General features: G+C 37.1%; 1 protein-coding gene across 3 annotated transcripts in view; it reads right to left on the minus strand.

Moving 5' to 3' along the window:
* Positions 1–14,682, minus strand: part of LOC117160473 (tachykinin-like peptides receptor 99D) — a 46,019-nt gene that overhangs the window by 17,136 nt on the left and 14,201 nt on the right. For all 3 annotated transcript variants that reach the window (XM_033341206.2, XM_033341205.2, XM_033341204.2), the window contains exon 2: positions 5,708–8,223. In XM_033341206.2, coding sequence (XP_033197097.1) covers positions 5,708–6,144 — 437 coding nt within the window. In that variant the 5' untranslated portion in view covers positions 6,145–8,223. The remainder of the gene's footprint in view (positions 1–5,707; positions 8,224–14,682) is intronic.

Below are 14,682 nucleotides of genomic sequence, written 5' to 3' on the forward strand. Positions count from 1 at the left end.
TCGAAAGACCGAAACGTAAATATGGTAAAGGCAAGTATGGTAAAAAGGTAAAGGTAAATGTAAATAATAATGCAAGTGAAATTGCATTTTTCATAGTAATAAATATAAACTGCTTTCGAGTACGTCGTACACGCGAAAGCTCATAACGTTTTTTTACAGTTGATGTTGAGTCCCGTTGTGCGCTTACATGTCAGAAACACTGTCACAAACACTGTCAGAAATCACTTACGATTGAAAAGATTGCGACAAATAATTTTCAAGATATCCTATTCCATTTGTTCGTTTCGTCCATTTCAGTGTTGCTAACGGTTGTTGCCAAACGGTAACAATTTGCGTGATGCAACTTTTCATATACATACATACGTATAAAGCTGTATACAGTAAATTATTAGGTGTGAAAAGAATATCTTTACTGGCGATATCTTCACATTATCGATTATAAATCATTTAAAATTATAACGTAGACACCAGTTTGACACGCGAGACTTCGAAATCGAATCGTTCGTTACTGACGATGAAATTAAGATTCACGCGTTATTTTCTGTCGAGTACCGGAATGTTTTTGCCGATCGATCGAACCTTTGCACCACCGACACCAACAGTGGCATTGGAATTTTAATCGGTTTTCCAATGGTCGGGAAATACCACCATAGGCATTTTGATTAAAATTCGAATTATGGTTTATGTTCACGTTTGTATTTCGATTCACACGGATCTTCATATTTTCCTGTTTATTTATGCATATCTTCGTAGTAAGAAGATAAACATATTTAATCGATTTATTCACAAATTTAACTAGACTAGAGCGAGTATTATAAATACGTAGAGTGCTACACGGTTGTCGCATACAGAAGGAAGCTCGTAGACGATAACTCCTCGTGATAAAAGTGCGCCGGGTGAGTCGATGAGAACCATTAATTACAAATAACTTGTTACCTGCTGGTTGTATGAAACTCGACTATGAAGAAGAACTATGTTGCATTCCTATCTGACTGCGGAATCTAAAGATATCGGAAAAGGATGTCGATGTAAGAAGATTTAGTGGAACTTTAACGTATGTTTGTCAAGAGAACGGTCGAATTTGACGAGAGAGCGGCCCATAATTCCTTCGATAAATTCGATCCCGGTGAGGGAGTAGAATGCGATGCGATAACAAAATTTAAGTCCGAAGGTGGAGATCGATTTTGCGATAGCTTCTCTATATTAGTCCCAAACAGACTACATATCGCCTACAAATTACCATAATACCATAACATTGGCATAATATGCGAATATGTATATAAATATTAATAAAATTATCGCACAACTAGTCGCACGTTGCAACAAAAAATATGTACTTACTCCGGCAATGTCGTTATTATATCGAGTGTTATATTATTGTTGCGAACAGGAGTTCATCGACGAGTAATAAGCGACTTTGTCGGGACAATGAAATCGTTCCATTTCACGAAGCCAGTCGTTAAGCGTTATCGCTAAGCGATTTAATTATCCAAATTTCTGTAAATCGAGTTTCGATGAAACGAAAGTTTAACAATGTTCGGTTAGATTTTTACTTGCTTCGTCATAAGCGTTATAAGCGATTTTACGAAAATTAACACAATCCTTGAAATTATATTCATTCGTTGACGAGCGACCGGCACAGCTGTAAGCTTGCAGCTTACATATCAATGTTGCGTTCTTCCTTTCATGCAGAAAAGAAAGGCAGAAAAGAATGGCAGAAAAGAATGGCAGAAAAGAAAGGCAGAAAAGAAAGATCACTTCCCCATACATAGTCGAATGAAATTCTCGCTACGTTCGAAGGGTAAAGCATTTTTGCCACATATGTACAAACTATTTTCTGCGCCATCGCCCCTTTCTACGTATTCTTTGTAGAGTACGTTTACATTGCAAGTCTGTGCTTTTCAGTACACGATTCACTGATCTACGAAATTGCAAGCATAATGCTAGAAATCTCATCTTCTATACATTTTCTCCCGCACCATTCCCTTTAATATGTACTCCAAGGCGATAATAGTATAATTTTATTCTTTTGTACTCGGTATTTGAGTTTGAAAAAGAAGTTGAGTTTGAATCGATTCCTAACAATCCCACTTGTCTATTTTAAGAATTCTTAATATCGTTTATAATTGTACGTATTATTTGGTAAATACTTAATTTTCTAATATTTTCACAGTTCTTCACAAACGAGCATAGATAATAACGACCAAATATCTTTTATAAACTGCTTCTATCCATTGGCTTTGGCTTATAGGATCGATCTATTATTTTGAAAATGCGTCTGTCTCGGTCTTCCCGTTCCTGTCATTAATATTAATTTCCAAGCGAGGCATTCATCAACCACGTCTTAATCCACACCAGAGATAAGACATCGATCCCCGACCTTTGCACTCTTTTGCGCATCATAACCTACACCGAATCCCTCGACATCCCCAAACCAAAACGCATATAAGCCGAGACTCGAGCCAGCTCGAGCAGTTCTTGTTCAGCCTTACTCTGATTCGGTATAATTCTACCTCTGTAAAATAAAAGCTTGATAAAAAGAAAGTTAATCGTTGGCTTACGGCTCAACCTTCTTGTTCTCATAATCCAAGTCTCAAGTTTACGCGACACTCTCGCGGCTGCTCTTTGCTTGCAACGAACCAGTTTAAACGACTTTGCTTTCAATTGCTAATTCAGAGGTATCGACGTGGTGGCCGATTAACGTTATTCACAATGCTTCGCATTCACATGCAATCGTAGAGATCTATCTCACTTCTTCATTCGATTCTCGCCTCTTTACCGACGATTAGTCTTTCTTCTCAATTTCCATCGTTGTTAGCATCGATACAAGTTGCTTTTGACACCGTTTCGCCGATACGGATCTACATATATTCCAACCTGTATACTAATCACAAGTGTTAACGCGAAACCTGGATGTCGACGCATGCGTCGCAAATAGGGCTGTCATTTATAAAATCCTGCACTCTTGTCACTCTATTTTTTAGATTAGGTACGATGTCCCAAAATAAAAGCTTCTGTAAATTATAGATCGTAGCTGGATAGCATTTAGACTGTTTCTAACGCGTCTGATGCGAACGCAACACTTGAAAACCACTTCTAGAAAAACAAATGCATTGCTATCCAGTATATTAGCATAGGTGCGTCTGACGCATGCCAGATCACCACCGTGTGCAACGCACATATGCATGTATGTATAGCATGATAGCGCGGATGATCGGTGGGGGCTGACGGTTTGGATTTTGGATACAAGCGAGCATCGGGACACCCGAATCCGCGATGGTAAAACCTAATCGCAAATCGCAATATGTTTCAATGTATAAGGTACTCTTTACATCTTTCGATGCCTGTCGCTTGTTTCTGCATCGATCTTATTCGATTATTCCAGCGATTTTCAATATTTTTCACTTTATGACGGACATAAACTAATTGACAAAATTCTCTGGCACACCAAAAAATATATCGCACTTGGTTCGAGCCGCAGCATTTACATCAGACGGCTATTATTTTGGCTATCGTCATTTTGTTATTCGACAATGTAAAGAAAAAGAGGGCAGTGAAAGAAAATCGCTCGGTTATTCGGCTGATAACTTGACCGTTAATACGACCTGTTAACTATTTAATACTAGGAAAGATGGTATGCGCCGAAGATACTCGAGTTTGGTCGAGACTCAACCTATATATCGTGCATACACGTCCTCACAGCGAATCGCGATGGTTTCTTTCACAATTGAAATGCCGTTCGTTCCACCAGAAATTCTGGAACCTGAGCTTCTCTTGCAGTCTCGATAACGCACATTATCATTTATCGGCAGTGTCACAGGCACGCGAGTACGACGTGCCATTCACGTTCTTCTCTCCGAATCGTTGAAGCATAATTCTTCGATATAGTCACGGGGCTATCGAGCTATTGGAAATCATCGACGCCGATTCCATTCGATTCGATTCGACGTCGTTTACGGTCTACCTATGCTTGATCGTGATCGGAAAAATAACGCCGCCAAAAGCATGTTTTTTAAATAGATTTTTCCAAAGAGATTCTCGCGGTTAATATTCGTAAAAGACCTTTGACCCACCCGTTCAGAAGCTTCAGACTTATTTGTTGTTTCTACACTATCATAAGTATATCGTGTATCATTTTGTGGCAGGTCCTCGAGGAGTTTTTCGACGAGACTACGCCACGCAAAGTTAGCTTTCGTTCGACCTCGCAAACCAAGAGATTAGTTACGGGTATAGGCGACGCGCTTTCGCAAAAGTATTTTACATGTATTTCGTACATTTTTCAAACATATTTGGAATCGTAACTGCGAATATGTATTAGAAGGACGATAATTTATGCGATTTGTAAATAAACACAGGCAGAGTTTGATACCGACAATAATGCAGTTTTAAGTATTATCTTAATACCTGTAATACCTGTAATTACGGGAAACGTTCTAGTTATGTTTGTTTATCTTTGACTCTAGCGAAACGGACTAAATTACTAACTTAAATTTTCATAAATCTGTTATTCAATTATTACACATACTTACACACCGGGAATGAATAAAATATGTATGCATATAGTATAGCTACTTGAAAAGAATTATGTCACAAGCGTTTCATTAATGTTCGACGCGAGTTTGGAAATTTTGAAACGTTTCACCAATTATTAAGAATTTTATGATTAAAAAAATAACCGAATAATTACTTTATCGATAATTCCCAGTCTAATGGATCAAAATTTTCAATAATAACCTGCAGTTGTTACTTGCAGGAATTACTTAATAATATTACATATAAATGATTATCAAGTAGAAGTAAAAGGTAACGTCGGTTGATTAAAGAGTTAAATTTAAATTTCAAGAAAAAGCCAGTGAATCGGAAATTACGTTTTCTTTGTACGTTTCCACGTACACAGCACAGTTAAAATTGTCCAACAAAGATTGGAATGTCTGCCTACAGAGAAAGCTGCATTTCCGTCTTTGAGATCGTGATTTTCATCCGTTGTTTCGCCCGTCTGTAGTCTGGCCCGAGCGTTATTTATTTTCCTGGAGCGACGAATTGTCAAGGTAGCGTTTCTATGTGCGCGCAGTCGAGGCCAAAGCTAACCGCATATTCGTCCAGTTTATGGACGTGTAATCTTTCGCATGGCGGTTCCATTTCACAGATTTCATCTTTTCCACCTTTTCCTAAGACTCTCAATCATAACTATCGGAGCAAAATTAATTAGCTATTAAATTGTATTTAATCGGCTTTCAAACACCGCCGCGTAGTTTGGCTCGAAGCAGCCGAGGTAGTCGAGTTCTAAATCATAATCCTTGATAATAGGAGTTCAATTAGATAGAAGTTTACGATAGGTTGAAATTTGCAATGCTGTTCTGCGAAATAATTCCGAGCCACGGGCTAACTGTATTAAGATAAGGTATTATCCGATATTCGTCGAATAATCGTCGAAACTCATCCTAAATAAATATCGAAATATCACTGAAATATCGTGCAATTTGGATTCTGATGTATTAAAATGCAAATATTTACGAATGTCTCACAAAGACAAACAGCTCGATAAACAATTCACGATAAACAGAAGAGTACTTTGTCTCTTTTCTAATTGTAAGATTACTTCTATCTGTATAATTTCTTACTAAACCAACAAATAAATCGAACACGAATACATATGAATATGAAAATTTTGTTCGATTCGACTTCTGAGTAAGAATAACGCGCTTACCTATCTATAGAAATTGCCATTAAAGTGAAGACACTGGCGCATATAGTGAGCACAGCGACGAACTGACAGATCTTGCAGTAGAGCGTGCCAAAGGGCCAGTGACTGTTCAACATGTAGATGTAATTGAACGTAACGTTCAACGTAGACACCATCGCGTCTGCGATGCTTAAGTTTACCAAGAAATAATTAGTGACCGTGCGCATCCGTTTGTGCGCTAATACAATCCAAATGACTATCAGGTTGCCACCAGTTGCCACGACGATCATACAGGCGAACAACAAGGTCCAGATCATTTGTCTCCACCACGGAAGTATGAATTGATTTCTCAATTGTAAATCCGTGATATTCGTGTTATTGTAGTAAGTGTTATTTTCCATCAGTAGTGTCATGTTCAACGGGTCGGGCGTTGAATTTACAAAAACTTGGAGGTTCTGCATTTTTCTCGCAAAAATTTCTTACTTCGCTGACAAACTATCTATCTTTGGATACACGTCTTTCGATTATCTTTTCATTTACTCTTAATTTAGTACGAACTTTAGTACGAGTCTTTTATTGGAAATTACGTAAAGGTGACTACGCACCTCGAACAAATACCAATTTAAAAACATTCGATCAACACGATTCGTTTCATCGGTTCAAGACGAACGTATTAAACTAGTTTTTCCAATCACTTTCCCTTTTACCTTTTTACGATTCACACTTGTATCAAATCAGCCCTACGATTTATCATATGCTATACCGGCACATATTACAGCTACGTTAATCAGATCGTTATATTTTATCCTTCTTCGATGTCACAGTTTGTTTTATTAGCTTTTTAGGTCGCAACGATCGCCAATTCTCAGACGATTTCCAGAGTATCCAAAGACAGGAACGCGTTTCATTTCTTCCGTATCGATACGATACAGGTATAATGAAGTTGACGACGCTTTTCGCCACTTTATGCAGATTTTGTTTGCGGCACGAGGCAGGCGGACAACTGGCATGGCCGAGTCACCGACTATGCTCGCTTCCACTTCTGTTTCACGCGCGAGCGCCTCTAACAGGCTTCCATTCGATTAACAAGCAAGTGCTCAGCCATTGACCTATTGCACCGATTCGTATTGTTTTCGTGGGTTACCTTTATACGGCGAAGAAGATTTTTCTCATCCGAATATCAATATTCTAGATCCAGAACGATCCAAAGACTGATGCCATTTCAGACGATATCGATGTACTGCCTTCATTTTCCATCGATGGTGCTAATCCATTGTCGTTCTTTATTCCTTCCATCGCTCTAAATTAATTAATTCATTAATTCCGCCAAGATGCTTTCTTCTCGCGCGAAAAATCTGCCAATGTACCTATGCATTCTCATCACGTTTTGATCACGTAATGATAGCAGCGTCTTTCCTGTTGTATTCTCACGTCATTTCACGATTCCAGCCTCCACGACTAATTACCTCCCGCTGAAAACGTTTAGCCGGTATCGTTAAAGAAACTCCGACCGCAATTCTCCACCAATTACCACTGATTCTTTCCCCTACGCCCGATCGACTGACATCCTGAACACGATGTAAACTTTACGTTATTTCATTTCACGCCTCGAGCGCACTTCAAAATACATCGACGAGGCTTTCACGCTTCCGTCTCTTCTCCTTTTTGCCCTTACTGTTTACGCGTCTTGTGTCACGCGTTCTCTCTCCGACCCAGCACTTTGCGTCCTTTTATCTATATAGATTTTTAATGTGTATTCTTTCCTATCCTCTGCTCTTTATCGCGAATGATAAGTCGATCATCGATCAGTGTCGTTTCTTTTTCCTTCTGTAGTCAATGGAAGAGACTTACTCGCCGATCTGTTTGTCGTTATGAAAGAAGATTCGCCTCTCATCTTCCGTGCAACCGCTTTCTCGCTGGTCTTGTTAATTTTCGCACAGTTCAAATATTCTCCTTCGAGCTGCAGATACAAGAATGATAGATACTAAGAATTTCCAGATAGCTTTCTACTCTCGGGAACATCTCGACTTGAAATCGGAAAGACGATTATTCACAACGACGATCGAACCACATTCCGTGCGAATGTCTCCGAAAAGATGCTCCTCTATTCGAGTTACAACCGATACCAAGAATCGTTGTTTGTCGCGCGAACGACGAACCATTTCTATGTCGTGATAAGGGAATACGCCTATTAAGTACATTGAATTCCAGAGGAGAAAGGTTGCATTAAAGATACATGGGGAATCGCACCGGTTCACGGGAGATACCTTTCAACAACCCTCTCTCGCTACGTCCAGGGACTAACAGAAAATTATTTGCAGATATTCGCCATTTCGAACGAGGACAAGAATGCTTCTGTCTCTGCTCACAATCATGCCTGTTTCCACGATACTTCCGACGATCCTCGTTTCAATCGACGTTTCAGCATCATACTGTCGATTCCTTTCGTTTGCTCCAACTACGTTTCGCAACATTTTGTCACGCCCGCAATTTCATTGAAAACTCATTCCATCGCGTCCTCCGTGAAAACAGCTTTAGCCCTGCAACATAAAAAGTAGTTTTAGCATTTTTTCAATTTCAGTTGATTTTAACAAACTTGTACTTTTATTCTCTCATAACCTGATCGATATTAATCGTAATTATATTATTTCTATCTGCTCTATCTGCTCTATCTGCTCTTTCTGAATAAATAAATAACGGTCGTTTATCATTTTCTACACGCGTGCTAATAAAGAGCATACATATTTTTTAAAATATAAATATGTCATGTTACAGTAGTTTGGTCACTTAATAATAAATTCTCGTTCTCTGAGAGCAGAGTTCTTTGTTTCTCAGGTTACACTTTCTTAAACTTTGATATATTTACCATTACTGTACAGCGAGGGAAAAAATTTCAGGACATTTATTACGAAGAATGGAACTGCACAAGCAACTGAAATTATGAATTCGTTCCAAGCGACATGAATAAAAATCAAGCCCTGTAACTAACATCATTGTTGCTAAGTCGCCACGAAAATCACTAAATAGAATATCAGAGGAAACGTTCGTTACACGAACGTTCGCATATTTTCCTTTATACCGGTTTTTTGAATAAAAAGTTCACTGCAGATCCGTAATGTAACATTTTTCTATTTCTTACGATCCTTTCGGAAAAAATAATATTCAACGAAGCAACCGAATAGCGAACCGAATCGGTATCAATGAATACCACGAGTCCTGCGGTATCTCACAGATTTTTCATTAGTACGTGGTTAGTACGTGCTTAGTACGTGGCTACCTATTACGAACATGAAATCGTGTTTCACGTTATGGAATACTACTAATAATTTGAAATTGATCGTTTAATCCTAATGCTTCGTATGTGCAGGGTGGACGATAGTACGCTGACTTTTGCTGCTTGTAATTACGTGCCTTTCCACCTCTCAACCATCTTTACCGTAGTCATGTACAGTATAAATTCGGCAATGTATCGATCAAAGCTTGTCTCTCTTTAGCGAAAGTTCGTTTTAAAGTCGTTCGTTCCATCGTTCGTAAAGCACTTTTACTTTTTGTCGATCAAACAATTTGCAACGTAGTGGAATCCGGTTGAAAAAGGAACGAAGGAAATCGTGGATCGTAGCAGAAAGACGAAAAGTTTTACGACAGTTGTGATCAGCGTCGAACAAAAAATACATTTCTCTAACGTTCCATCACATCGGCGAGTAAAAAAGTTGCCGGCAAAAGAAAACCGCGTGTCTAGCTAACGTTAACAAGCAATTTCGCTCGTACCATCGATTTTTTATCTCGATATTAGAATAAAGATATACCAGGGGGCAGCCTACTAAATCGAAGTGGATTAAATCCGTCGGGCTATCCACATAGTTGTAAAACATACGTGAGATATCCGATGCTTTATCCTATCGATACGATGGATCGCTAGCGATGATACTTGAGATGAATCGAACTCCTGTCAAGCCGCATAGCAGTTTACATAGCTGAGAGAGTACGGATTGTTGCATTGTTCGCCTGGAGAATTTCACACAACTTGACCGAAAGTTAGCAAGCACGTGGATAAATATTCTAATGCTTATGTATGACAAATATATTTATTTACAAAGAAATGCAAATACCAAGCGTCATATGCCACGGTACTCTTCTCCTTACGCGCATTTATAAAATGATACGATACAATACAAATAGATATTCGATGCATCTGAAATGTATATTTATATCTCGCTGTCTTAATGAAACTATTACTACCTATTGTACAAATATCTCTAGATGATACCGGATAGAAATCTTTTTTCAAAATTATCTATTTCACGATCCAAGAAAATGGAGATACTCCCGTGAAACGAATCTTGCAGATATATTTTCATTCGTGTCAATATGTCAATGTTAATGTATGACAAATATTTTGAAGGAAACTCGATAACGATCAAATTAAATGGTTATTACAACTATTTTTTATATTGCTTTCGCTTCGAATTATATGTATCTATCATTGCCGTGGATATCTTCTATCATATTAATAGCACTTCAAATCGTGTCGTACGATGTGCTAGAAATTTTAATTTATGTTAGATGGCTTTTAACTCGTCCGGACGAACGACATTATTGACAAGAAGCTGAAAGTGGTCGTGAGAGATGGTCTGTCTTTTATCCCGTCGTATATTCCGTCCGGACATCATCTTGCGAAATGTCTAACGACTGAAAATTGAGCGATCGTAATCCGTTCTATCCCATTCTATGTCATGATTAATAAAATTAATGTTATCTTAACATGGCAATAAACGTAAGAATAAATGTAAAAAAAAAAAATTCTTATATGAAATTCATTTACATGAAAAATACATTACTTAACACTTTCCTAATATGTTTAATACTATTAAAAAATGATATCGTATTGGTTAACTTGGTTGGTATTAGTTAACTGGCACGAAGAAAAATTAACCGGTTCGTAAAAATCGAACAAACAGGTATGCAAATACAAGCTCGAGATAAAAGAATAGAGGAAATATCTGACGTTTTTAATCTCGGTGAACGAGATGCATTCTACATCTACATAAAACTAGTAGTAGTAGTAGTTTGGCATAAACATCTTCAATTTTTGTTCGAGTATTTTACTTAAACAAAAATGAAATTTAAAGACAAATTTCTATAGGAGATTTCACAAATTTCTATAGGAGATGCTTGATGGGTGACTGCGTGTATTGTATATGTATATTGATATGTAATACTTCGAAATATATATATTTAACGAAATTGTTATGTCATTGAAATTCCAATTTCACTAATTTAACGAACAACAGAGTTTAATAATTTAACATATAAATTGAAATTAAGCTATACAGAACCGCCAGTAAGCGCATACAGAATGAAATTGATTGTTATTCATTAACTCTGCCGATTTCATTATCGGGTGTGTGTGTGTGTGTGTGTGTGTGTGTGTGTGTGTGTGTGTGTGTGTGTGTGTGTGTGTGTGTGTCTGTCTGTCTGTCTGTCTGTAGTTCCTTTATAAGTGATAGACAGAGTAGATGTCCTAATTCAGAAGATAAGATTTTAATATCTACACATATAGCTCTTCTCGTGTAAAAAAAGTAATTTATCCTATTAAATTATTAATATTTGCGACACGCATTGGTTAAAAAGTTGTTGCTCTAATCATCGTTTAAATTTTAATCTTTATATCGTTTAATCTTTATATAGAGCTTTAAGCACGATCTAGTTTATGTTATAAACGTTGAATTTTTGTAATTGTATCTATATTTAATTCTATAATATATAATATATTATGTAACTATCGCTATTTTTTTTCTTTTCTTTTCACCTTTCCTATTTGTAATTATGCAAATACTTATAGTACACTTATAGCATATAAATAAACATATAAATAAACAAATATATAGCATAATACTGTGAAATTACAAGCTGAAACAAAACTTTTGAAACATTGGTTTAATAACCAATAAAGATTTTCTAACTCGCGCCACTTGTGGGCATATTTCGATCTTTGCTGCTGTAAAAAAGTTTCTTGATCATAAATAAAATATATTCAAATGTATTCAAAGTTTGATTTGTAAGATTGCTACGAAATTTACTGATTCAAATAATCTACATGACCCTAGGGAAATTTCGGTATATGTATATGCTAATATAAGATGCGAACACGATATACTATACATGTATAGGAGCGTACGCAAAGAATATCCACTTCTATAGAACATGTATTTACCAGAGTATGAAGATAGAAGAAAAATTGCAGTGTATTCTACATGTACGTGTAGGTATTAACTCTGTGTACGTGTGTGTCTTTACAAACACTTAACAACTGTTTTACGCATACTTAAGAAAAATCAAATTGTCTTTCAGTTCATTGAAATAATCGGGATTACATTGTAACGTTATCGTAGGAAATTCTTTTCAAAAAATATGGTCTATCGTAAAGTGTCTCAGACTCGTTAATGAGCTATGAAAACTCGATTCAGAGTCGAGTCAGAGTCAGAGAGAAAAGTCGACGGACAGAACGCTCGGAATCCTTCAGACGTTCTTTTCCACTAATCATCATTTTTTAAATCATCCGATAACTCAATTCCAGATTATTCGATTCGTCTATTCTTACGAATATGTAATATAAGGAAATGATATATAAGATATTGGCCGGTGTTTCGAGTAACAAAAGAGCTCACAGCAGAAATTCAATGAATCTGGTCTTGAGAGAAATCTCGTTCTGATAAATGGAAAATTCATCTTCGATCAAATGGACCATTCGTGAATTGCATCTGTCGCGTTTGCCAAACCTGTCTTCGCATATTGAAAAAGTTCGTTCGTAAGGAAACTGAGGAAAGCGTAACTATTTTATGCGATTAATGGCCAACGAGGCACGATCGTAACACACGCATCTCGCGCATCGGTTACAATCACGCTTGTATGTTCACATATGCGTAATGCGAAATGCGAAACGGAAAGCAACGGATGCGGCACGCGCTAACACAATTAACCTCGTGGTAATGGAGTATGCGAGGACCGGCGCCTGTTGCTGGAGCAAGGTTTCATCGTGTTATCAAGACGCTGTCGATACTTGCAAAACCAACCAAAGTATCTACGGTACTAGCCACGCTCTAGAATCTAGAAATACGGACAAGTTACTCACGTATTAGGTTGTCCGAAGAGTGTCTTTCTGTTATACACACGTTTTTTACAACATACAGCATCTTTATACAAACGTGAAACCTAATACGTACCACTTCTGCCAGAAAACGTATTTCGCCGTTTAGAATTACTGCAATACGAAAGATGATGAGAAATATTGAAAATCTCTTTAACAATTGTTGCGAATCTTAGCCTGTAAAACCATGATACGTTTAATAACATTCGATATTGCCAGCCTTGGACGCGTACATGTGGATAGCTCATCAGTCGTCTTTATAGATCTCTTTTATGCTAACTTTCTTATCGTGTAAATTGTTGGTGGTTGTAAATGGTAAGTGGTTGTTTCTGAGTTCGTTCGTGTTCCTTTCATGTTCATAACACGAGCAAAATACGAATAGGAAACAACTGAAATCAAACCCGAACAATTTCCGTTGAATTCAAAGTCCAGCTTACATAATTTCATTGCAGAATATTTGTTTTCCATTTGTATTTTATATCACGTATTACATTATTACATAGCACGTCTTGTGTGTGCGTGCGTGTACAATTTATCACATAAAATACATAATTGAATAAAATCAACACGTTCGTGGATTATCTACGATGAATCGATGATATCGATCCAAGATCCAAGAGAACTAATCGTCGTTCAACGTATTTAACGTTCATTACGATAAAATTACACATTCGAGTCTTGCTTTCGAATTATACGAAAGTAGCACACAAAGGAAAGAAATAACTTTGCATCGAGCTATATGGTTTTGCTGTTAGAAATAAACATTGACGAAATTTGGTCAAGCATTAACCGCTTGTAACTTTATTCGGATACTCTATACCCAGTCTTCTATCGATTAAGATACGTATTCTCCAAACATCTTTATCTAAAATGCAAAGAATTTTATGAATGTAAGACGTTATCAGTTCGAGTTCGGAAACACGAGTTTCAGATACACCTTGATGCGATAAATGCGTGTCTCCTTAAATAGATGGAAATATCGAATACCTTTTCTTAAACAGGAATAAATCAAACGATTGGCTTTAACCTAACTACACCTATTTGATGTGTATATTTTTAGACTAGGTTATTTCCGTTGTTATTTGATATCAGGGTAAAAGAAAGGCTTTTTAGTTTGAAATTTGATAGCGTTTCGAATCAGGGAACGGTTTACGAAGGGAAGAAGGGTATTTTTTCGTTGTGCGACATCAGTGTTAAAAAAAAATAATAAGAAGAAAATAATGCGAATATCAATCGAATTTATTAAATAGAACTAAATTTGATAAGAGCAGGTGTATCGTAGATGATCGCCGTGTCAGCGTATACGTACGTATTAATGATTTCAAGTATTTTGTATAAACTTGTAAACTACTGTCGGAGAACCTATAAAATGACTAAATTAATAGAGACGCGAACGAAAAGAGCAATTAATTTGTTTGATATTCAACGCACCCCAAGAGTGATCCAAGAAATAATATTGACACAGGTTGTTCAGGGCAATAATGAATGCAACGGCAGAAAAGTAATTGGACACTATCGACGGATCAAACACGCATTAACGAAATTAACAATCCATTACGCGGTAAAGGCGCTTTACAGTGTCGATCGAAAGCTAATAAAACGCGATATATTTATTCTCAAAACCGATACACGACGTTTCGTGCGTGTCGTAACGCAACGTAAGTTACGAGTAATTCCATTACGTACAATATGTCGGAGAGAAGATCATTTCTGCAGCCGCGATTCGATTAATTGACAATTTCATGCCATTAAGGTTCTATAGTTAATCCATCGATCCCTTGATCAAAGCACTGCGGATCCATGTCGCTTAGAGATTTTAATGATCCCTGTATTGTCTATGCATTAGCGTGTT

Source organism: Bombus vancouverensis, chromosome 15 (genome assembly GCF_051014615.1).
Source record: "Bombus vancouverensis nearcticus chromosome 15, iyBomVanc1_principal, whole genome shotgun sequence".
Classification (NCBI taxonomy): domain Eukaryota; kingdom Metazoa; phylum Arthropoda; class Insecta; order Hymenoptera; family Apidae; genus Bombus; species Bombus vancouverensis.